The 25350-nt window shown below is 51.2% G+C and overlaps 2 protein-coding genes across 5 annotated transcripts in view; one reads left to right on the top strand and one right to left on the bottom strand.

The window, feature by feature from the left end:
- Positions 1–2165: 2165 nt before the first annotated feature.
- PHETA1 (PH domain containing endocytic trafficking adaptor 1) lies at positions 2166–25279 on the top strand. 2 transcript variants are annotated; one of them, XR_009730375.1, is made up of 9 exons: positions 2166–2254; positions 3559–3640; positions 4722–4866; positions 9607–9790; positions 10550–14374; positions 14897–19444; positions 22922–23089; positions 23321–23414; positions 24388–25279. XR_009730375.1 is itself a non-coding variant. In XM_061384792.1 (4 exons), the coding sequence occupies exon 4, from the start codon at positions 6786–6788 to the stop codon at positions 7518–7520; it is 735 nt and encodes a 244-aa protein (XP_061240776.1). In that variant the 5' UTR covers positions 2166–2254; positions 3559–3640; positions 4722–4866; positions 6770–6785; the 3' UTR covers positions 7521–9418. The 2 variants fall into 2 exon arrangements, 1 of the variants encoding a protein (XP_061240776.1); XM_061384792.1 differs by lacking the exons at positions 9607–9790; positions 10550–14374; positions 14897–19444; ... (1 more) ...; positions 23321–23414; positions 24388–25279 and adding an exon at positions 6770–9418.
- Positions 17135–25350, bottom strand: part of CUX2 (cut like homeobox 2) — a 277693-nt gene continuing 269477 nt past the window's right edge. For all 3 annotated transcript variants that reach the window (XM_061384789.1, XM_061384790.1, XM_061384791.1), the window contains exons 21-22: positions 23737–24010; positions 17135–20168 (exon numbers count right to left, since the gene is read on the bottom strand). In XM_061384789.1, coding sequence (XP_061240773.1) covers positions 19376–20168; positions 23737–24010 — 1067 coding nt within the window. In that variant the 3' untranslated portion in view covers positions 17135–19375. The remainder of the gene's footprint in view (positions 20169–23736; positions 24011–25350) is intronic.

Below are 25350 nucleotides of genomic sequence, written 5' to 3'. Positions count from 1 at the left end.
TGAATAGCTCATCCTGGTCTATCCTGTTTCTCTTCCGCTCTCAGGCTAGGACTGGACAGTGATTGAAGCCCATATAGTGGGGAGGAGGTAGCAAGGGCAGGAAGTACAGAGAGCTCTAGGGAAGTGGAACTGTGTTACTTTGGATGGAACAAAAAGAACAGCAATTCCTATTCGTTTTGCACTTTATATGACTGTCTTTACTGGACGGATGAGGAAGCAGAAGGCTAGAGAAATGTATGGATTTCTCTAAGGCCTCACAGTGATTAAACGTGACTTATGAGGACTTGAACCCAAGGCTGCCTAACTCCAGAACTTTTCTTCTTCACCTGGGGCCAGGGATAGGGGTGTCACTCATCCTGTCTATATAGTTCAGTTCAGTTCAGTCGCTCAGTTGTGTCCGACTCCTTTCGACCCCATGAATCACAGCACGCCAGGCCTCCCTGTCCATCACCAACTCCCGGAGTTCACTCAGACTCATGTCCATCGAGTCAGTGATGCCATCCAGCCATCTCATCCTCTGTCATCCCCTTCTCCTCCTGCCCCCAATCCCTCCCAGCATCAGAGTCTTTTCCAATGAGTCAACTCTTCGCATGAGGTGGCCAAAGTACTGGAGTTTCAGCTTCAGCATCATTCCCTCCAAAGAAATCCCAGGGCTGATCTCCTTCAGAATGGACTGGTTGGATCTCCCTGTAGTCCAAGGGACTCTCAAGGGTCTTCTCCAACACCACAGTTCAAAAGCATCAGTTCTTCGGCGCTCAGCCTTCTTCACAGTCCAACTCTCACACCCATACATGACCACAGGAAAAACCATAGCCTTGACTAGATGGACCTTTGTTGGCAAAGTAATGTCTCTGCTTTTCTTTCTTTCTTTTTTTTTTTTTCTCTGCTTTTCAATATGCTATCTAGGTTGGTCATAACTTTCCTTCCAAGGAGTAAGCGTCTTTTAATTTCATGGCTGCAGTTACCATCTGCAGTGATTTTGGAGCCCCCAAAAATAAAGTCTGACACTGTTTCCCCATCTATTTCCCATGAAGTGATGGGACCAGATGCCATGATCTTCATTTTCTGAATGTTGAGCTTTAAGCCAACTTTTTCACTCTCCTCTTTCATCAAGAGGCTTTTGAGTTCCTCTTCACTTTCTGCCATAAGGGTGGTGTCATCTGCATATCTCAGGTTATTGATATTTCTCCCAGCAATCTTGATTCCAGCTTGTGTTTCTTCCAGTCCAGCATTTCTCATGATGTACTCTGCATAGAAGTTAAATAAGCAGGGTGACAATATATAGCCTTGACGTACTCCTTTTCCTATTTGGAACCAGTGTGTTGTTCCATGTCCAGTTCTAACTGTTGCTTCCTGACCTGCATACAGATTTCTCAAGAGGCAGGTCAGGTGGTCTGGGATTCCCATCTCTTTCAGAATTTTCCACAGTTTATTGTGATCCACACAGTCAAAGGCTTTGGCATAGTCAATAAAGCAGAAATAGATGTTTTTCTGGAACTCTCTTGCTTTTTCCATGATCCAGCGGATGTTGGCAATTTGATCTCTGGTTCCTCTGAGTTTTCTAAAACCAGCTTGAATATCAGGAAGTTCACGGTTCATGTATTGCTGAATAGTCCTATATTGACTGTCCTGACGCCTGAAATGTCCTATTCAACTTTTTTTTCAATAAATTAAATCACACGTTTTCTGCAGGGTTATTTTCCAAATGTAGCTGAGCGTTAAATTTGCTAGCCAAGGAGGAGTTTGAACACTCAAGCCTAGAGCTTTATTTAGCAAATAGAGGCTTTTTCCAGAGCAGTCCGCCGCCCCCTGTACCTAAGCCCTGGAAGCGCGTTGAGTCTCCGGGTTCTAACCTTCTACCCGGAATAGGACACTGGGAATTCCTAAACCAGTTGCTGTTCCTTTAAGAGTGGTTCCGGGGGCGGGCCCACAGGGCGTGGCGAATCCGGGGGTGTGTGCCGGATCCAGGGTGTCCAATCCTGGAACGAGGGACGAAAGCTGGGGCGGATCCGGCACGGGAAGGTTGGGAAGGGTTAAGAGGAGCGTCTTTGGGTCTCGGACGGTCCGGTTGCCTCCGCCTCCTTCTGTCGGGTCCGCGCTCTCCCGCGGCTGCGCCGGCTCGGCAGCCCGGGGGACAAAGCACTGCCGCGGCCGCCGCCACAACCGAGCGGGTCCCGGGCCATGGCCCGGCCACCCCCTGGCTCCGCGCCTCCGGTCCCGCCGCTGCTGCCATCGCCCTAGGCCGTGCCGAGAGGTAAGGCCGGCCTGGCGCGGGGGGAAACTTGGGGCGGATCTGCATGGAACGCGGGACAGGGCTCGGACCGCCGTGGGCCTCGGGGTCCCCCAGGCAGTCTGGAGAGACCTCTGCTGGGGATCTGTCCTTTTGTGATTCCAAGCCAGCGGTAATTTTCCCGTCAGGGACTCCAGCTGCTTGAGCGTACTTGGCCGGTGACTCTCCAGCCCCATAAAAGATCTCTGCCGCTGAGGCAACTCTGCGGACTAGAGAGCTCCACTTGGCTCCCACATTCTGCCACCGACCACCTCATCCAGGGCTCAGGCTGTCTTTTAAGGAACACACCACACATAAAAGGAGAGAGGGCAAGTAGGAGCAATGGCCTGGGATGGTAGTCCTGGCATCCTTGAGGCCCCTGCCCAGGGCAGCACTGGACAGGAGTTCTTCAACACATGTTTTTCTGCCCGTGCCTGCCACACCCTCTCCAGCATGTCCACTGCTAGGTGACACTTGGGGCAGTTGGATCCAACCCCAGGACCTGACTTCTTTCCTTGAAATGAGTGGCAAAAAATAAAAAATAAAAATGTCATGCCTCAGTTTCCCCAGATGGGTTCTGGGCCATCTGTGACCCTGGAGACCAGGAGCTAATTATTTGCCCTTGGGATAGTTTCTGACTGTGTGCTCACTACCTGCTCAGCATTTTGCAAGCTGTCTCTTCAAAATTAATATTTTCAATTCTGAGAGGGATGGCTATTAATGTACTCATTTTATACACAAGGCTGTGTTCTCAAAGCCCACGAAGCCTGGACTGGAGGAGGCGTGGGGACCAGAGAGGGTCTGGGATGGTCCCCTCCAGCTTCTTGCATTGTCCAGGACTGTTGAATCAGCAGCAGTGCCCGCAGCGGACTCTAAACTTCTTGGAGTGTGAGGAGATAAATTGGGGACCAGGCCCTCCCAGAGGCTGGAGCCTGTGCCCCTGCTGTTTTCCTTCACCTCCTTCCTGGCTAGGCTGGAGGAGGCAGGGCCATGGGCAGAGAGGGGTCCTGTGTTGGCTGATGACTTTGGGCTCAGGGTTGGAGGGGAAGGGGGCAGCTGCTAAGTTTGAGGGAAACTGCTCTTCATTTGGCCTTAATGGGTGGTGAGACTCTACCTCCTTGGGCTGACTGCCCAGAGCATGCCATTCTAGGCACAGAATTATACCTTTGGGCAAGTTATTTAAGCCCTCTGTGCCTCAGCTTCCACATCTATGAATGTGGGATGAGGAAAAGACTCCTCCTGGGACCGTTGAGAGGTTTAAGTAGATAATCGCTTGACTCATTCTATAGGTCTTTGAGCACCACTACGTGCCAGGCACTGGAATTCCAACAAAGAATCTTTGCCCTCCTCGAGCAGGCAAAAATGACCCAGGTAATTTCAGGCTGGGGTGTGGGAGAGTAATGTGGGGAGGGGGCTGGTGGTTCTCTTGTGTACAGATACCTTCTCCTCCTTGAGGAGGTGATGCTCTAGCTGAAACTTGGCCATCTGAAGATAAGGGAAAGGCGTTCCAGGTAGAGGGAACAGCCAGGGCAAAAGCCGTGAGATGGGAATATGCCTGGTGTGTTTGTGGAACAGGAAGGAGGCCAAGGTGGCTGGAGCGAGGGGGAAAGAGAGAGGAAAAGGGAACCTGGAAGACCTGGGGAAGAATGGATTTTATGAGACAGGGAGGGAGCCATGGGTGGGTTTAGAGTAGGGGAGGGGTGTGATTGGGCTTAGTTTATAGGATCCCTCCATAGGGCCAGGGGCGGGGCCTAGGAAGAAGTTAAGATCTTATCCTGCTGCTGCTACTGCTAAGTCACTTCAGTGTGTCCGACTCTGTGCGACCCCATAGACGGCAGCCCACCACGCTCCCCCATCCCTGGGATTCTCCAGGCAAGAACACTGGAGTGGGTTGCCATTTCCTTCTCCAATGCAGGAAAGTGAAAAGTGAAAGTGAAGTCACTCAGTCATGTCCGACTCTTCGCAACCCCATGGACTGCAGCCCACCAGGCTCCTCCGTCCATGGGATTTTCCAGGCAAGAGTACTGGAGTGGGGTGCCATTGCCTTCTCCAGATCTTACCCTAAAGAACACCAATAAGGAACAGGCATCGGTGGAGGCAGGGAGGCCAGTGAAGAGGCTACTGTAGCTGTCCAGGCAAGCCACGATGGTGGGGGTGCTGGGGAGCTAGAATGGGAGATGGCAGTGAGCAGAGATTAGGCCCCTGATTTGGAAGAGATTGGAGGGGGGATCAAGGTGACCTGATGAGAGTGACAAGATGTGGAGGTGGGGGGAATCCAATAGCCTTTCACCAAAACAGCCCCAAGGGGAGCATTTGGGGAGGCTGAGAAGAAGATCATCAGCTACCAGAGCTTAGCACGGACTGTGCCTGGCACTGTGCTCAGCGCTTCTACATAGTCATTGTGTCATCATCTCAACAACCCTGACTTAGGTGCTATTATTCCATTTTACAGATGCAGAAACAGAGGCCCAGAGAGGCTTAAAGCTTGCCCAGGATCACATAGCTTGGACACTCCAGAGCTGACATTTGAACCCAAAGAAGAGCAAGTCAAAACCAGAACTGGGCAGAGAGCAGGGAAGTGAGCTGTGGCCTGAGAGGTAGGAGGGAAATGGGGTGAGTACGGTGGGTGGTTCCTGTGTGAAATGGGGCTGGGGTCCACATGGGCCTTGCTGGGGAGTTGGCAGGAATCCCTCCCACTTTGCAGAGAAAGAAACTGAAGCTCAAGAGAGGGGAGGCCTAAGTCTGAAGTCACATAGCTCAGGGAGGCAGAGCAGAGATTAAATACCTTGAGTATTCAGGGGCTGTGGCCTTGGTCAGATCAACTTACTAGGTCAGGACAGGCTGATAATCAGCACAAGATCATGGCTCATGTTGCCTCTTCCAGGAAGCCCTTCTTGACTATGTAGGCTGGTGAGATAAGGTGGATTGGGGATGGAGCAACTGCCTCTTCTGCCCTGGGTCAGGTCGCCTGTCTGGGCCCCACTGTAACCGGCTGCTCCAGCTGAACCGGAGGAGAGAGAGCCTCCTTTCCAGGAAAGCCTCATTCCTCCAGGTCCTGAGTAAGGCACTGCCCACTGGGGAACGAACATTAACTGAGCACCTACTGCACTCCAGCGACTTTATATACTTTGCTTCTTGAACAGTGTGGCCACTGTCCTACGTAGAGTGAGGTTTTAAAGCAGGAGCTCAAGATGCATTTGTAGCGTGGCCATGGAAAACCCCAGGGGAGGGCGTAGCCACACTGGAGACTCATATGCCACCTAAGTCCTTCCTGGCCATCATATACTCCTTGGAGGGGAGTAGTAAAATCACTGTGGCCAAGTGCAGAGAGTTAGATTCCTCTGCTGCAAATGGATGCACAGTGCTCTCCCTCCGGCCTCTCTGACTTTTAAGAGTGAACCAAGTCCTGGGCCCTTTGTCTGGATTTTGTAACAATCTTTTATGCCACTCTGACTGCATCCCCTGCCTCTCCCCTTCCTCACTCTGCTCCAGCCTCACCAACAACCTCAAGCACACTAGCAACTTCCTACCTCAGGGCCTTTGCACTTGCTATTCCCTCTGCCTGGCATGTCCCAGGGGCTCAGTCCCTCACCTCCTTCAGGTCTCTGCTCAAATGTCACCTTCTCAGTACAGCTTTTCTTTTAGAATCAAACACACCTCTTGTCCTTAATACTTCTGATCTCCCCTCCCTGTCTTGTATTTTCCACACCACTTAAGCCCATCTGACAGATGTACCTTACCTGTTTGTTAATTGTGTACTCCCTTCACCTGCCACCAGCATATCAGCACCAGGAGGGCAGCGACCCTCTCTGTCTTGTTTACTGCTCTATACCTAATGCCTAGAACAGTGCCTGGCACACATTAGGTGCTTAATAAATGTTTGATGAATGAAGTCCCTACTGTCCTCTGAAATAGATTCTGTTCACATCCCTATTTCATGGAAGAGCAAATCAAAGCTGACATCAGCAGAGATGGAATCCGACCACAAAAGGTCAGCTGGCCTGGTACCCAGGGGTGATAGAATTAGCAGTGCCTGAAACTGAGGCCTGGGTGTGGATTTCAGCTCTCGGCCCAACTTGCTTTGTGGCCTTGGACCAGTGGACTAACTTCTCTGTACTTTGTTTCCCCACCTGGCAAACGGGTAAGGCTAGTCCGGACACCTAAAGTTTGTTTCGAGATTAAATGAGTTCATATATATAAAATGCTTGGCAATGTCCTAAGAATCCTCACCATCATTTGGGGGAGGTAGGATGGCGGGAGAGTTAACCAGCCTGACTTCTGGGGCCAGCCAGACCCGGGTTCGAGTCCACTTTCTGCTCCTGAAGAGCTGTGTGAGCCCGGGCAGGCTGCGTCTGCTCTTTGAGCCTCAGTTTCCTCATCTGTGAAATGGGGGTGGCGGGGGGTGGGGGTGGTGATGAGTGCTGTGGCAGCCAGCGTTGTGTGAGGTCACCCGAGGCGGCGGCCGCATGAATAACCGCTGCCCGGGTTGGGGGACAACAGGTCCCGAGCGCACGCCATGAAGCTGAACGAGCGCAGCCTGGCCTTCTACGCCACCTGCAACACCCCAGCCGACAACGCGGGCTTCCTGTACAAGAAGGGCGGCCGGCACGCGGCCTACCACCGCCGCTGGTTCGTGCTGCGCGGCAACATGCTCTTCTACTTCGAGGACGCGGCCAGCCGCGAGCCCGTGGGCGTCATCATCCTGGAGGGCTGCGCCGTGGAGCTGGTGGAGGCCGCCGAGGAGTTCGCCTTCGCCGTGCGCTTCGCCGGGTCGCGGGCCCGCACCTACGTGCTGGTGGCCGAGAGCCAGGCCGCCATGGAGGGCTGGGTGAAGGCACTGTCGCGGGCCAGCTTCGACTACCTGCGGGTGGTGGTGCGTGAGCTGGAGCAGCAGCTGGCGGCCGTGCGCGCGGGCGGCGGCCCACCCCCGGCCCACCGGCCCCGCGCGCTCCCATCGCTCCCGTCCAAGGAGAATGGCTGTGCCGTCTGGAACGCCGAGACCCCCGCCGCCTCCGCCTCTGTCAGGGCCAACCCCAGCTCCCGGCCCGGCCCCGAGCCCCCGCCGCTGCCGCCTCGCCGGCGGGCCTCAGCGCCCAACGGGCCTCTAGATTCCGCCTCCTTCGCCCAGCTGCATGAGTGGTACGGCCAGGAGGTCAGGGCGCTGAGGAGCCAGTGGCTCAGCAGCCAGGCCCAGCCCTCAGAAGCTGGGGGACCCGGTCGTGAGGGAAATCGCCATCAGGGTCAGCCCTGAGGTCCCTGCCGGGTCTGCGTTCGGGAACTCAAGGCGCTAAGAAGATGCTGGGTTCTGAGGGATGTTTTGGGACCTCTGTAATTCAGAGAGAGCCTAGCCTTGAGGAGGCCACCGTGCCCGATTCTCAGGAGGATCCAGGCCCTAGATGATCCTCAAGCAGCCAGAGAGCTGGTTTTGTGGGAGCTGTAGCCCCAAACCCAGCCCAGCAGGTGCCTTGGTGGCCTGTCCTGAATCACCGAGCAGAGGTTTGTTGCTGGCAACAGGCCTTGGCAGGGGCGACTGGGACCTGCGAGGCGCTATGGGCTGGAAGGCACATGAGCAGTCAGCACTGGTCCAGACTGGGCCCCACATGGTCAGGAGGCCAGGCTGTGCTACACCACACCTGGGCCTGACCTCCTTTTCCTCCAAGGCCCGCTGGAGGAGCTGCCTGACTGCCAGCCACCTTCCTGCCTCCATAAGCAGCAGGTGCAGAAAGGCAGCACCAGTGTGGGTTTTCATGTATGACCCACACCAGGCTTCTGGCCTGGAGTGAGGCCCAGGCAGGACTATTCCTGGGGCCTCAGCCAGGCCTTGGGGTGATGCCCTGGGGCAGTAGACCCTCTGGCCTTGGGCCATGTCTGTGTGCCTGTGGCAGCTCTCACCCTTTCTCAACACTCCTTAACCACATCCTCTGTCTTCTCCCGGAGCCAGCTCTCCCACCCCTGGCCTGGGGCGGCGCCTCGCAGGAGCCCGCCTGACCTTGTCCAGTCCTGGACCAGGCAGCCATGGCCTGAGCTGACTTCCCAGCAGGTGCCTCTGGCGAGGAGGGGCCATGAGCTGACTCACAGCCCAGAAAGGGTGCAGATGCCAATCTGATAGGGGCAAAGCCGCAGCTGCCAAACCATGTCTGGCTTCCAGAACCCTCTCCCACCATCACAGCCTATTTCCGTGCTCACCAACTCAGCCCCACTCTCGCCCAGCAGCATTCTGAGGGAGACCAGGTCTTGCTTTGCCCCGCGCCCAACTTCTGGTTTTACTGTTACTCACCACAGTGGCCATTCTTCATCCAGGGAGTCTCTGGGGGCTGGGACACCCCTGGCCCTCAAGCTGGGTCATATTTACAGTCCTCAGTGCCTCAAAATCGGGACCCCCCTGAGGATACCTCTGCCCTAATCTTTATTTCCCCAGAGGCTCCCTCTTGGTGACACTGACTGGGCCCTTTGCCCCTTTCTGCTGCCTTTGGAGGCCTTGGGGCTTGGGAAAGAATGGGTGCTGTCTGTCTGCAATCACCAGCTCACTGCTGGCTCAGCTGACTGGGGTTTCAGTTTTAATTTACTTTTTAATACTTCAGGGTGTCTTTTTTTCTCCTAGCAACAGAGTTTGGTACTTTCACTGTTTTTGTTTCTTGTTGGCTGGTGAAGGGATAGGGTGCCCTGGTTCTGGGCTTGGCCAGTGGCGGTGGGGAGTAGGTGGCACTGCCCTGGGGCGGGGGGTGGGCAAGGAGCCTTGGCTGAGGACAGAGGAACCTCAAGAATCTCACCTGGCTCTTTGCCTTCTCCCTGGTGAGCCCTGCTCACCTGTAGGTGCCTCTGGGGGTCTTGGTACGCTTTCCATCCCCCCTTCCCCAAGTCCTGAGTGGTGGGCAGGGTTGGCAGCTCTAGTCTATAGGCTCTGGGATCTCAGGGGGTGTTAGGAACTGTTAGGTGCCCATGTCCTGGCCAGACCCAGCTGGTGTGGTGAGGCGTTGGCCCCAGTCCTGGTGTAGGTTTACAAGCTCTAAAGGTACAGTCTCCCCCCTCCCCGCCAAAGCCCAACACAGGGTCAGGCTGTCTCCAGAGTTGGGCAGGGGAGAGAGATCAAGCATCCTGGGAGAGGGAAATAGAGGCTAAAATGAAATAAATAAAAAACTTATCAAGTAATGGCTGGTGATATCATTTTCTTTTTTTTTTTTTTTTGCCCCATCTAAACCCTGGATTGACTGGCCTGGCAGAGCCAGGAGCAAGCCCTACAAGAGAAGTGACGAGTGTGTGCTGAGTGCTCCCTGGCTGATGCTCTGTCAGGAACATTCTTACCACCTCTTATGGCAGATACTGGCCCCCTTTTACAGGTGAGGAAACTGGCTCAGAGAGGTTAAGAAATCAGCCAGGTTCACACAGCTCAAAAGTATCAGAGAAGGGATGTAAACCTCCGGAAGCCTGTGGAAGAAGACAAGAGTCTTTGAGAGGAACATGAGGCAATGGAGTCCCCAAGTTCCTTTTCAGAGGGGAAGGCAGAAGAACGCAGGGAGGAAGGTGAGGTTTAGAAAGAAGGTCAACTGTGGGCTGAAGGCCTGACACCTGGGAGGGACCCCAAAGGGGAGAGCCACCCCTGTCTCTCCTCACTGATCAGGGCCCAGAGGGAGGAGGATTCTGGCACCAGTGCTAATTCAGAGGGAAATAGCCTGTGACTGACTAGTGATGTCTGCTGTGAACAAAGGGCGGATGGCGGCCCTGTTTATGCTGTGTTTCTGTATCTGTTATCTGTATGGTTGCTGGGCTGATGGGGGATTCACAGACTGAAGGGGCTGGCCCAAGGTCATCCAGCATGATAGACTAGCCCTTAGGTCCTTTTAACATGGATTCAGAGCTGGGTCACATGCCTCTTGACAGTCTGGAAAAATCATGTGCATCGAGGAAAATGTGGCTTAGGATGAGTAACCTGCAGTTCTCAGTCTGCAGAGCAAGTTCAAAGAACAAGAAAAATACTAAGGTCAGGGAATCATGCTACTCATGAGCATCCAGGATATGCTGAGTAATTCCTTCCTGGTACCACAGCTGACAGATGGGGGCTGAGTCGGGATGCTGCCTGTGGCATTTGTGACCACAGCCACTGCAGGGCCTGGGGCAAGAATGGAGGAAACAGCAGGAGAGACGGCTCCAAGAGGGAAGGTCCCAGGGAGGGAAGCCCTCACCTGCAGGCTTCTTAGGAACATTTCCACGAAGCCAATGAAAGTGGAAGGGGTGACACGTCACTCAGTGTCCACCTGCTAACCGTGTTTCCTTTTGACTCAGGGGAGGTGTGCAGGGCACGTGCCTAAGAAGACCACAACATCCCAGGACCATGGCAAAGTCAAGGAAGCTGTCTTCACTGCAACAGTCTTTGGGGGATATTGTATGTGTTCAAAAGGAATATTCTGAGAAGCCGCCTGGGGGCAGGGGATGGGAACCTTAAGGAGAGCAATCAGGTCAGAAGTTATGGCTCCCTGCCCAACATCCATCCACCCTAAATGATTAGTCAAATTCAGTGGTGCTACTCCCATTTGATTTGCAGGCACCGGCTAAACTTGACCTGCTAAAGAATGGCTGTGTGTTGGGGCGGTAGGTGAAATGAGTCAAGAGGGCCAAATGTATGGTGCTGGATGACAAGATTTGTGGTGGTGATCCCTTTTCATGTGTATAGATGTTAAAGAATGGCTGTGTGACCCCATTTTGGCCAATGACATGTGAGTGCAAGGGTGTTCTTGCTTCTAAAAGGACACAAAGAGCTCTGGGAGTAAGCTATGTCTGAAACCTGGAGCCGTGGCAGCCATCTTGTGATCATGAAGTAGGTCACGTTAAGGAAAAGATGCCCTGCTGAGTTTAGCGCACATTGAAAATATCCCTGAAGCACTGAATCATGGACCCAAGAACCTGCCCTTTTTCTAGAAGTCTTGTTGTTTGAGGTAATAAATGTTTAAAACTTTGGGAGAGGGGCTTTTTCATTATTAGTAGTCAGAGGCTTCCTAATGGACAGCTTGAGTGATAGCAGCTTCTCCTTTTAAGGTGCATGGCTCTGGGTAGCCAGCCCCAGAAAGGATGTTGTCAGCTTACTGGGGTGAAGGTTAGGGCTCGAGTGGGATTCTCTGGGAGAGGAAAAGGGCCACTTTACCCCCTCATCCTTTCCCTGGATGCCTTTTATCTCTCCTCTTCCAAGTGAACAAATATGGAGTGAATAGCCCTTCTCTCCCCCCACTTCTGGCCCAGTATCTTTTAAATTCCTTAACAGGGCTGTTTTGTCTCTACTTTGGCTAGATCTGGAGCCAACTGTCCAGCACCCACCCTTCACCAACACCCCTCCCCAGATCACCTTAGGCAAAGTTTGTTAAAGAAAAGGCCCTGCTACTCATCCCAGTTTCTACGATTGCAGCATCCAAACGGCGGTACAACGAGAGACTGCTGAAGTCCAGCTGCAGGTTTTGCATTTTCTGATCAAGACTTTAAAGGTGAGCCCACGAACTATTTTTTACTTAGGGTTTCAAAACGGATGCCCACTCCTGACAGAGGGCTCAGAGCTGCCTTGGCTTGGTCTACCTGTGCTCGGGGCCACGGCTGCATCTGTTCTTGCCAGGTGCAGCTCTGAGAGCACCTGGGCTGCTGCAACTCATTGTCCAGGGGCTCTGTTGTCATTGTTTCTCTAGTTATGGGGCCAAGGAATGGCGGGGCAGTGCACTCAGACCCCCCAAAACTGCAGCTCCTTAGAGAGCAGGGACAGGTCTGCCTCCCACGTACCCCTGAGGCCTGGCACAGTGCCCGGCACAGATACGTCCAAAATTGCCTCCCGGGACTTCGCTGGTGGTCCAGTGGTTAAGGATCAGTCCTGCAATGCAGAGGATGCAGGTTCAATCCCTGGTCAGGGAACTAAGATCCCACATGCTTCAGGGCAACCGCAAGCAAGTCCGGGCGCTGCAACTAGAGAAAGCACGCGTGTGGCAACGAAGACCCAGCACAGTTAAAAAAATTGCCTCCCGTGCCCATTCAGCTCATGTGATCCTGACTACAGCTGCTTGGGCAGGAGTTGGTCCTGAGATACCAGCTGAACCAATCAGGGTCCTAGGAATTTTGAATAGGTGGGTATGACAGACCAAATTGGATATGAGGTGGCCTTAGGCAGAGAACAGAATGGCTCAAGATAAAGTGAAAGAAAGTGAAGTTGGCTCAGTCGTGTCTGACTCTTTGCGACCCCATGGACTGTAGCCTACCAGACTCCTCCATCCATGGGATTTTCTAGGCAAGAGTGCTGGAGTGGAGTGCCATTTCCTTCTAGTGTCCTGAAACCTGGCTGAATTTCTTGCCTCTGGGTTTTCTAAGGTTTACTCTGGATCTTCCCAATAAACTGCACCCTTTAAGTGGATCATGATTTCTTTCAACTCAACAGTTACTGACTATGCCCAGACACCCAGCATCTGACACACAAACAAAGCAAAATGAATTAGAACTGCCTCCCGTTTACTAAGATCTATGATGTCTAAGTCACCTGGGGGGTGGGGGGAGGGGAGGATGTGGGTGTGGTCCCTTAAAATGCAGATTCCTGGGCCCTGGAATTTGGGGTCAGGAGGTTGCAGCAGGACCTAGGAATCTGCACTTTGAGTAGGAAACAAGGGATTTTAGAACCACAGCTTAAGAAATGTTCATTTGATCTTCAAAGAAACTTATAAGGCAGGATGGCAGGCAGCCTCCCTGATGGCCCCTGCTGATCCTTGCCTCCTGGGGTCCATACCCTCGTGAAGTCCCTTTCCACAACGAGTAACGGCAAAGCTGTGTAGCTGAGAGGATTCTATGGAAGCGACAGCGGGGCTTCCAAGTCTAGGTTGTAATAGGAGACACTCCAACCTCTGCCTGGCTCACTCTCAGCTGGCATGTCGTGAGGGCACTCAAGCAGCCCCTGGAGAGGGCCACTTGCAGAGGAACTGCAATGCCCAAGCGAGAGCTAGCACCTGTTCACTCACCATCTGAGCGCACCTTCTTGCCAGTGGATTCTCTAGCCCCAGGACAGCCTTCGGATGACTGCAGCCATGGCCCACAGCTTTAACTGCAACCTCAGAAGAGACCAAGGAGCCACAACCACCCAGTGAAGCCACTCCCACATTCCTGACCCACAGAGACTGTGAGATAAATGTTTATTATTTTAAGCCACTAAGTTTTGGTTGTTAGTAAGAGACAACAAATACAGGTAGATACTATTATGATCCTGTCCATTTTGCAGATAAGGAACCTGAGTCATTAAAGGGTCCTCAGGTCACCTAATAATAGAGTTTAATCCAGGCGAGGATGATTTCAAAGCCATTGCTTTTTTATCAATAACTATACCCTAGGGGGCTGGAGAATGTCACAGACCATTAAAGAGATTAACTGTTTTACCCCTCCCACTGTTGGCCAAGGGTGATCCCTACAGTTCTAGGGTTTAGAGGGGTGGCTCTACCCTCTGGGTACCTGCAAAGAGGCACACACTCAATACCTGAGCCGTGGAGCTCTTGGCCTTGAGAGTGATTTCTAGAAAGGTCATGCCAACTGTCATGGGCCAAACAACCAGGTACAGTCTGGCTTTCTCATTCACCAGGAGGTGATGTGAAGTGGGGCTGCTGGCCCAACACAGCAGCTCAACTAGGAGGAAGAGAAGGTGGGAAGAGGAAGAAGTGGGAAGCAAGGGCAGCAGAAACCTGAGGTCAGGCCGGCACTGGGAGTGGGCCCTGCCATCTCCTCTGGCAGATGGAACCTCCTAACCTGGAAGTGCAAGTCTGACCATAACATCCCCCTGCTTCATACTGCCCATGGCTCCTCAGTGCCCTCAGGAGAAAGGCCTATTTCCCAGCATGCCGCGGGGGGCTTCAAGATCTTACCTTGTCCCTCTTCCTCTCTCCATCCTCACCTCAAATTCCAGCCTCCTTTGCTTTTGTTCCCCCATGTCCCTGTCCCACGTCTTGCCAGCTATTCCTTCTGCCCGCCTCTTATGCTTCTCTTCCAACTCTAATTGTCTTTCAGGGGTCAGCTGAAATGCCTCCTCCTCCAGGGAGCCTTCCTGGACCCCACTACTCATGCTCTCATGGGGTTTCCACCGTTTAAGCACTAAGCACACAGCAGGTACTCAATCCAAACTTACTACCTGAATGAACTGTCACCAAACCGCCCCCCAGCTCAGCTCTCTCCTCTCCTCTGTCCCCTGATCTAAACCTGCCTCTGCCTGCAAGGCCTTCCCTGCTCTCTCATTTCTCCCTGGTCTCTCCACTCCCGCTTTCCCATGGTCCTTAGCTCAGAATTCCACATTTCTGTGTTTTTGCTGAATTTTCCACTCCAGATGGGTAGCAACTGCAGACACAGTGTCCACACCAAAGCTAATTGTCCGGAGGGAGCTCTGGTTCCCACACCCCAAGGGCACCTATTCCCACAGGCTCTCAGGTCACGTGTGTGTGTGTGCCATCAGATGAGGCTTCCTCTTCCAGCCTGCCCCTCCTCCACCCCTGCTGCCACACTGTGGGGATTTCTGACTTCTGACCCCCAGAGCTGCAAAAAAGTGTCCACAGGGCCTGTCCTTCACTTTACTTTGGAGCAATTAATTATCCTAACCAAGGGGGAGGTCACTAATCATTTAATTCTCCCTGCAAGGATGTGTGGAAAAACTGGGGTGATCAGAAGGTTTCCAGACAAAGAGGAAAGGTCTGTCTTGGGATGCCACATGCCCTTGCCTCCCGGGTGAGTAATATTCAGTGCTACTTCGGAAACTCGCCTGACATTACTGGTTGAGGAAGAAAACAAACCTCCTGCAGCGTGACGCATAGAGACTCACCATCACGGGGTGAAGGAACCCAGCCCCGCTCATGAAAACAGTAAGTAGTACTGAGCCCTTACATGCCACACACTGTCTTATGTGCTTTACATGCATTGTTATTTCTGATAATGACCTTTTGAGTTGGCTGCTGTGATACCCCCATTTTACAGATGAGGAGACTGAGGCCCTAGTTATACAGGCACTGCTGTGTTGGTGACCAGGGAGCCCCTCATGGCATTTTTTCATCAGGAAGCCGGAGGCACCTGCCACTCACACACCCCACTGAGGTGGGCACAGCTGGTATACTGACTGGTCTCAGGGCCATGGCCTGTGGCCTCCAACTGGGGCAGGGCACAGTCTTGGCTCCTCAGATGTAGACCCAGCATCTAACCAGCTTCCACCTGTTGCAATGAGTGGAAAGTGGATTCCAGTCCTTCCATCTTCCTCTGTTGGAGCCCACAGCACAGTCACAGCCGAGATGTCCACCGGACCCAGGCAGCTGGCACAGGTACAGACAGAGGCAAACTGTGCTCATGTGTCCTAACAGGGGCAGCCACTCCTCAACTAGCTGTTGTCATGTTGGGACCTGGGCCCAGTAACCTCGAGTTTTAATGGAATTAAAACATTCTTTAACACTATACACAAAAATAAACTCAAAATGGATCAAAGACCTAAGTGTAAGACCAGACACTATAAAACTCTTAGGAGAAGACATAGGCAGAACACTCTGACATAAATTACAGCAATATCGCTTTTGAATCCTCTCCTAGAGTAATGGAAATAAAAACAAAAATAAACAAATGGGACCTAATTAAACTCAAAAGCTTTTGCATAGCAAAGGAAACCATAAACAAAACGAAAAGATAACCCACAGGAGGAAATATCTGTGAAGTACTACCAACAAGGGATTAATTTCCAAAATTTACAAACAGCTCATACAGTTCAGTATCAGAAAAACAAACAACCCAATCAAAAAAACGGGCAGAAGACCTAAGTAGATATTTCTCCAAAGAAGACATACAGATGGCCAACAGGCACATGAAAAGATGCTCAATGTCACTAATTATTGGGAAAATGCAAATCAAAACTACAAGGAGATATCACCTCACACCAGTCAGAATGGCCATCATCAAAAAGTCTACAAACAATAAATGCTGGAGAGGGTGTGGAGAAAAGGGCACCTTCCTACACTGTTGGTGGGAATGTAAATCGGTGCAGCCACTATGGAGAACAGTATGGAGATTTCTTAAGAAACTAAAAAACAGAGCTACCACATTATCCAGCAATCCCACTCCTGGGCATATATCCAGAGAAAAACATGGTTCAAATGGATATAAGCACTCCAATGTTTGTTGCAATGCTGTTTACAATAGCCAAGACATGGGAACAACCTAAATGTCCAACAGATGACTAGATAAACTGTGGCGCGTATATACAATGAAATATTACTCATCCATAAAAAGGAATGAAATGATGCCGTTCGCAGCAACATGCGTAGACCTGGAGATTATTATGCTAAATGAAGCAAGCCAGACAGAGAAAGACATGTATCACTTATATGCAGAATCTAAAAAAATGATATAATTGAACTTATTTACAAAACAGAGACATACAGACTTAGAGAATGAGCTTATGATTACCAGAGGGGAAGGGAGCGGGGAGAGATAGACTGGGAGTTTGGGACTGAATGTACACACTGCTATATTTAAGAGAGATAACCAACAAGAACCTACTGAATAGCATGGGGAACTCTGCTCAATACTCCATAATAACCTAAGTGGGAAAACAATTTGAAAAAGAATAGACACATGTATAACTGACTTTGCTGTGCACCTAAAAATAACAACACTGTTAATCAGCTATACCCCAGTATTACATGAAAATTTAAAAAGAACATATACATACAAAAAAAAAAAATCATGGTTTTTACCTGACAAGCCCTCATATTTTAATGGTGGCGAATGAATTTTAAAAACCAGTTTTTAAAAATACCATTTTGTAAAATACTCAAGGGCAGATCTGACCCCCAATCTGCAGCCCCAACTCCAGAACAAAGCAAACAGGACACCCAGACATTATTATACAATTCTGTATTGAGTGACGCGTTTATTACAGAACGTGTTCCTTTTGTTTTTGTTTTTTTTTAATTTAAACAAGGTTCATCACTCTCTCATAGAAACGGTTTTGTGGGGTTTTGTTCTGTTTACCGTTACAGGACGTGAACCCGACAAAGTTGTTCACAGGTCTGCTAGCTTTAAGTACAACAGGATTTTCCATGTTCGAAAGACTATATGCTAAGTGCTTAATCAAATCCCGTCACATAAAAGCCAGATTTAGTCCTTTAAGAACTGCAGTCTGCATGTAAGCCTGGATTTCAGTGTTGTGTGGCTTTCAACAGTGAAAAGTGGTGTGTCTCCCACGATTGCCTTAGTTGGGACAGGGCGGTGGTGGCTAAAAGGAGATGTTTTCATTTGTTCCAGATTTGATTACTCTGAAAATTGGTCACTGTTTCCTATTGTCAAAGTATAAAAATACCTTCATCTGGATAAAAATGTATACAGTGGAAAACTCTTCAATGCATAGCCTGGGTTTATGGAAAAGGAGGTTTTCCAGCAGGGTCTGCGTTGTTCTTTATGACTGGTGTGGAGACTACAGCCTGGGCTGGGTGCATGAGAGTTGAGATTTCTGAACGGCCCTCAACTGATCCCTTCTGCTCACTAGAATTTGCCGGCCTGGGTTTCAAGATATTTGCTCCATCCTTGAAATCCCTGTCAACCATCTCTCCCTCTGGTACTGGGTTGGCACCATGACGACCACCTTTTCATTGTCATTCTGGATGGAGCTGATATGGCTGCTGTGATAGCCCCATTTTACAGACGGAGAGACTGAGGCCCTAGTTATACAGCTAGGACAGGGGCACTGCTGTGTTGTTGACACAATATGGTGACTGGTCCATCCAGATTGGGAGCTCTCCCTCTAAAAACCAAGGTGATAAAGACACCGGAGGGAGGGCTTCTCTGAGTTGGGGTGCTGAGTCTTTGTTCTCAAAAAGGTCACGTGTTAGAAGACAGGAGGCTGGACTTGGAGACGGATATGGTGGTCATGCTGCAGTGAACTCAAACCTTTGAGCTTCATTCTGCACAAACCTGGAGGTGCAGACGCTTTCCAGAAAGCACCAGGGTCAACTTGAGAAGGAAGATGATGAGAGGGGAGTTGGGGGTCTCTAGTCTGATGAACCTATTTTTTGGTGTGGGGTGCTGAGCTGGGTGCTTGTGGGATGACCAACACTGTTATTTTCTTAAAACACAAGGAGAGGAAGATGGCAGCCACAGTCTTGCTCTGGAAAGCCAGTAGGGAAACTTCCCATGCTGTGGCCACAATTCAGGTTGAGGAATGGCGTCACTCTGGTTCAAGTGCCACCCTCTAAACTCTCGCCCCGGTACCAGGCTTTCCAAAGGATCTGGAAGCACGTCTTGCCTTACAGGTGGATGAGATGGAGTTCCACCCGCTGTGGTCCACAGGTTCCTGACGAGAGGGAGTGTAAGCAGTTTGTTTTGTACCATGTTACAGCTCAGAGAGGATGGTTGGCCACAGCCCACGTCTCTACAACACTTACAACAGCGCAGGACATCTGTGTTATCCAGGTTGCAAAACAGACCACCAGAATGAAACACACCCTCACGGCATCGAAGTTTTCCTTTAGAGTCTTTTGGACTTTCTCTTTTCAACATGGTTTCTGGAAGGGCAGTAGCAATGCAATGTGTCTTACAGACAGACGTGGAAAAAAAAAAAACCGCAGTTCAAAGGTTATCTAAATTTTGGTCAGTCTTATAGTGTTTTGTGATGGCTTTGAACAATTGTCTCCTTTTAATCTCATCTAGTGGCAAAAAAAAGACACAACTTCAGTGTATACTTCGCAACAGTTGTGACAGCATCCTGATTTTATAACTCTCTGTTAATATCAAAACAGCATTAGCTGGGAATAAATTCCAAAGGATCCTTTATTAAAATATCTAAAAGTGGTCTATAAATATTTATTTTTCTAAAAGAGTTTGGAGCTTCCAAGTGAAAATGTGGCTCCACTTTGCTTCTGCGTCTGGTAGAGAGGCCAGCAGGGAGAAGATGGTGCTCCCTGGGGAAGGGGGAGCTGTAAAGAGGCAGCAGGGGCTCCGGCCCTACCTGCTCACTCATGACTTCATAGAGCTCGGATTACAACAAAAGCGGAAAACGGCGGGACCGTAACGCTGCTGTCCTTCCGGGGCCCTGTCCTGTCTGGGAGAGTTGGTGGCCACCGGGTGCGCCCCTCGCCTCCACCTTCAGAACTCCCACTCCAGGGCCTCCTCCCGATTGGCAGCCCGCTCCAGCCTGTAGATGATGCTGTTCAGGTTGGCCATCTTCTCGTGCCGCCGCTGCAAGTTGGGGTTCACCTTGGTGCTGGGGTGCAAGGCCCCAGTTGTGTCGGCGGTAGGGCTGGCACTCGGCACCTTGGCAGGGAGGGTGCTGGGTGGGGATGGGGAGATGGGGGCTGAGGAGGAAGGGACAGGCGACACGGACATCATGAGGCCCGGCGAGGAGGCGGCTGAGGGCGAGTTCAGCGACACCTCCAGGCTGCAGCGGGAGGACTCTGAGGCTGACTTAAAGCTTAGGGGGTCCGGGTGTAGCCGCTCCCCGCCCTCACTCTCCGGGAGAGGGTGCAGCGAGGGGCAGGCCGGGGTGGTCCCGCCTGGGAGGAGGAGCCCTGGGGCTGCTTTGGGGAGTCCGTCGTCACCCAGAGGGTCAGGATGCACCTCTTGGGGGGAGCCTTGGCCTTTGTTCGGCTCCTTTGAGTCCTGGCTGCCGGCTTGTTCCTCAGCCTCCTCAGTCTGTTCCTGCTTAATCCTCACTGGAGTCTTGTCCTGGGAAGTCAGGTGGGTGACGCTCTCCTCGGGAGCCTCCTGAAGCTTTAGTTCCTTCACCGTAGGCTTCTGGTCCTCGGCCTCCGAGTCGGGGCTCTGTGGGGTGGGGTCTGGGTGGGAATGGCCTGGCGGTAGGATGCCAGGACCCCCACTGGGGTCGAGGTCTGGTTCCTCTTGGGTCCCCTCCACCAACATCTCCCGGCGCATCCGGGACCTGGGGCAGAGACGGTGGTGAGCAAGGTGCTGGAGTGGACAGCTAACCCAGGAGTCAAACCCAGTGAGTGGCCCTGTAACCTCACCCACTTCCCGGGGCGGGGGCTCACTATGCATAAGCTTCTTCACATGCAGCATCCTAGTAAGCCCTCTCAACAACTCCAGATGGTGGGCTATCATCATCCCCACTCCAGAGGAGGAAACAGGCTCAGAGATGCTGGGTGATATGCCCCAGTTTCACAGCTGGTAAGTGGCAGAACCAGGACTTGAACTCAGGACTGTTGGATTCCAGAGCTCACAATCCAGCCCTGTGCAGTCTAGTGCAGCAGCCACTGGTTACACGTGGCTCTCTCATTGTTAACAGTTGTTATACTGACTGCATGTGGAAATGGTTGCATTTGTAAAAGTGTTAGTGGCTCAGTCGTGCCCGACTCTTTGCGACCCCATGGACTGCAGCCCACCAGCCTCCTGTGTCCATGAGATTTTCCAGGCAAGGATGCTGGAGTGGGTTGCCATTTCCTTCTCCAGGGGATCTTCCCAACCCAGCGATTGAACCTGGGTCTCCTGTACTGCAGGCATATTCTTTACCGACTGAGCTACAAGGGAAGCCCTGCATTTGTATATACTGGGCTAAATAAAATATGCGTGTGTGCTTAGTCATGTCTGACTCTTTGCAACCCTAGGGACTATAGCCCACTAGGCTCCTCTGTCTGTGGGATTCTCTAGGCAAGAATACTGGAGTGGGTACTATTACATTAATTTCATCTGTCTCTTTTTGTTTAGTTTTATTTTAAAATTTTTCTTCAACGTGGCTACTAGAAAATTGTATATTATATATGTGGCTTTCGTTGTATTTCTATTGGACAGTGGTGCTCTAGAGCATTTCTCAAAGTCAAAAGCAGAGAACAACTTGTCTAGGTCACCAAGGCACACAGAGGCAGAGCTGGGCCCAGACCCTGGGTACACTGAATTCCAGTCCAGAACCCATCCTCTCTTCACTTCAGTGGCCTCCCTTTTGTCAGAGGGAAACGTGGTCTCATTTATTATGTTTTAGGGCAGGAAAGGCTAGGATGGGTTTAACTTCATTAATTATTTCCCTAATAGCACGAGGTCCAGAGAGGTCAAGTCAGTTGTCCAAGATCATAGAGTGATAGGACTTTTTAAGTATCTTCAATGCTGTATCCTTCTTTAATTGATGACATCATATATTATATTATTATTTATAATAATAAAGTACATGTTACTGATATAAAATAAACTTATAAATTTCATTGATAAAGATCATAATGATTAGTGCTTATCACATACCAGATGCTGGACCAAGCACTTTGTGCAGATTATTTTTCATAATGACCTTATGAGGGGGAGACTAGTCTCATGCCCACCAACAAAGATGACAAGGCTCAGAGAGGCACAGGGACTGCCGTGGTCACAGAGCTGGCAAGCAGTGCAGTTGGGCTCAGAACCCAGCTGTCTGCCTACACTCTCCTGCCTCCCTGCCCAGGTCGGGGATGGGGCTCCATCCCAGGATCCTGAGCCCGGAGGGACTATCAGCGGTGATCGGGTTCACTTTCGTCTCTCAGTTCCTAATCCTTCCACAAAGGTGGCCTTGCCCACCTCCCAGGAGACCCTGTCTTCTCCTTTAGTTCCCTCTAGAGGAAAGAGTTGGTGGGACCAGGGGAGTGCTGGGTGTTTTTTGGGATGGCTCACTTGCCTGAAGCTTTATCATTAGAACTTCCAAACTGTGGGTAAAATATAAATATCTGGCTAATAGTCATTTATACCATAGTAAAAATTAGTCTTTTTCATCAATTCTTGACTCCCTAATCTATAGCAAGTCCTTCCAAGTAAGTTTTTCTCAAAACATCCTATTGTTCACTTTTCCCAGAGCTCACTGCAGTGTGTAATGATACATTACTATAAGAACTCATTTAATAGTGACCATTCCTGCTGGTCTGTGAGAGATGCTAAGGACTTTACCTCATTCTCTTTGGTACCTGGGACAGAGAAGATGTTCAATAAACATTTACTAAATGAAGCAATGTATTCTTCTATAATTATAGCTCTTTGAGAGTGTTTTTTTTGGGGGAGTGGAATTCTCTCTACTCCCTCAAAGCCCAGCTGAAATGCCACCTCTCTATCTAAATTTCCCCTAGGTAGAATTCCCTTTTCCCTTAGTTCCTTATTCCTTCTTGTTTTCACAGCATTTATTAGGTTGTCATGAAATTATCTGGTTTGTGATCTTAAACTCTCTAAGAGCAGGGATGATGGCTCTGAACCCCCGTATCTCCCAACCCTGGCTCCCTGTGCATACATGGCAAATATTAACTGAAATAAATATGCTGGATTATAATGGAGGGATACACTCCTGTGGGAAACAAGAGGGGAGAGAATGTCTGGAAGCGAAGGAAGGTGTGAGGCTTTAAGGACCTATATCATCTGCCGTTTGGCAGGTTCTGGGTCTGAGCAAGCTATAAGCAGTATTTTACAATGTGTTCATGCCTGTAGTTTTTCATTTGATCCTCAATTCAGCATTGTGGAGTAAATTTTAAGTTCCTTATCTGTAAAATAGGGATGAGACTCAGAAAGGTACAGTGATTTGCCCAACAACACACAGCCAAGGTGGGATTTGAACTCAGGTCTGTGTGATGCCCATGCCTGGGCTCTGGAGAGAGATTTCAGGTGTTCCATCCTTCTAGGTTCCTCCCTCCTCTTCTCTCAGGGATCAAGAGACTCTCTTTTCTGGCACCACAGGGGCATCAGAGACATTTCTTGCTCAGGAGGCTTGGTGGGGAGTGCCTCAGAGGGATGGCCCTTGAAATCGCGTCAAGCCTTCTCTTCAGTGTTCTCAGGAAGCCCTTCTGCGGTCTCCTTGGGAACCATACATCCAGTCAGTGCCCCGAGGCAGCCAGCCCCCTGCAGGTCAGCTGCTCCGAGGATGAGGGACTGGTGAGTGGGAGGAGGCACCACTTTCCTTAGGGATCAACCACTCCCTGAGGTGGGTAGAGCCTGAGGGGCTGCCACAAGGGTTTCCTTCACCCTCAGGAGTGGGAAAGGCCAGGAGCCCCAGACCAGGGCACTGACACAAAACTCAGTGGGTAGTTAGGGTGCCTCAGGCCTGTGCCCCAAACACAATCCCCTGTCCCTTTGTAGAAGCAGACGCGGAGCAAGCTGGTGAAGTCACAACAAAGGCAGTGACAACAGTGTCGTCAGCACCCACCACCTCCTATGTGCCGGGTTATTTTCCGTAAGTATGTTAGCCACATCAAATCCTCAAGGCAACTCTATGAAGTAGATCCCATTATAATTCTCATTTTACAGGTTAGAAGACCGAGGCTCTGGGAGGTGAAGTCACTTGCCCAGGCCGCACAAGATGAAAACTGTCGAGCTGGAATTTACATCCGGGTTTGCCTACGTTATAAAGCTAAACACCTAGAAATATGGCCACCTCGTTTCCCAGAGGCCATAATGGGCTCCCTCCAGGCCCTGGGATGAGGAAGCAGAGGGTGCCGGCTGAGACCCCTGCCCACCCTCCCAGGGGCCACCAGGCACCCTACCCCCATCCCTACCTGTAGTTGTGGAACCAGTTGATGACGGTGTTGGTCTTGAGGTTGAGCTGGAAGGAGAGGAGCTCAATGGTCTGCTGGGAAGGGTAGGGCTCCAGCTGGTAGGCCTTCCTCAGCGCCTCCTTCTCTTCGGGGGCCAGCACCACTCGGGGCTTCTTGATCTGCAGGAGGCTCAGGTCTTGGGGCTGCAGGCAGGGGCTGGGGCACTCGGAGCGGGTAGCTGGAGACTCACTGTCTGAGCCAGTGCTGATGAGGCCGTACCTGCGTTTCAGGTAGGCTGGGGTGGGGGAGGGAGGGAGGAAGGGCTGAGAGGGGCCAACTAGAGGCTCCCCTGAACCGAGGAGGGGTCTCGAGCTGAACTGAGCACCAGCCAGCTGTCCTCAGAGCTCCTGTGCCCCAAACATGGGGACCCCGGCCCGGCCTCAGCCTTTTCTCCTTCCATGCCCTCCTCGTGAGACGGGAGCTGCTCGCCTGCCCACACCTGGTCATTAACACGCTAACTGTTAACATGTGTGGAGGGCTGCCCTCAGACAGAAAGTACTCCAAAAAGGGGGTTCTGCAGCATTCTCGATTGTCAGAAGTGTCCCTGAATTTCACCAGTGTTTTGGAGGGCAGCGGGAAGTAATTTTAGTTTTTTCTTTCCTGTTTTCACAGCTTTCTCTGGAGCCGTCTGTGGAGTCTGTGGGTTCAGTGCGGTGGTACAGATGCAGAAAGTGGTGCAGAGTCTTTCGCCCTTGGCCCCTGCCAGGCTCCAGGACGTTAATTTTAAATGAACGTAGTAACTGCATGATGCATCTCAGCCTCAAATCATCAAAATGTGTGTGCATTGGGCGGGGGGAAGCCCACCTCAGAATGGAGGAAGTAAGGTATTGGGTCCCATTTAATCCTCACACCAATGCCCTGAGGTAGACGCTATGACTCTTACTTTCAGATGAAGTGGAATGAGGCACAGAGAAGGGAAGTAACTTGCCCAAGATCACACAGCCAGCAAGCGGCAGGACAAGTTCCAACGTACAGCTGTCTGATGCCAACAGCTAGACTCGGCCCTGCCCCACGTGCCGCTTATAGCCTGGCTTGACCCTGGGCCCTCGTCATGACTTAGTGCCCCAGCTGACAACTTTCCAACTCCTCAAGTCTCCTCTCCCAACTGGATTTTGAGCTTTCTTAGACCCAGGAATCCCTTACACACAAAGCATGAGACTGGCTGGGCCACAAAGCAGGTGCTCAGTGCCAGTTCAATTTTTCAGGGAGATAAAATCCTATCAGACAATGTAAGAACCTGCGATTTCTTGTCCGGTCTTGTTAAGGGGGCAGTTATCATTTGCTGGGTCAATTCTGTGCTTTGTTGCGTAGAATCCAGATGATGGGCAAAGGGGGTAATATAATAGGACTCTGATGCAGAGGATGGAGAGATCAGAGAGAGAGGGGGCTTGAGGAATATGCAGGAGACTCTGGAGTGGCTATGGGTTTGTGGAAGGATGCTGAGAGAGACGGTGTATTGGAATTTTCAGGGGAAAAGTATTAAACATTTTAATGGCTCACGTTCCGTGGAATGGCTATTTCTTGCAGCCTACACTAGGCTAAGACTGGACCACTGGGACCCTGGGTTTATTTGGG

Source organism: Bos javanicus, chromosome 17, assembly GCF_032452875.1.
Source record: "Bos javanicus breed banteng chromosome 17, ARS-OSU_banteng_1.0, whole genome shotgun sequence".
NCBI lineage: Eukaryota > Metazoa > Chordata > Mammalia > Artiodactyla > Bovidae > Bos > Bos javanicus.
The sequence above is the reverse complement of the archived record's forward strand: the minus strand, read 5'-3'. Positions and strand labels throughout refer to the sequence as shown.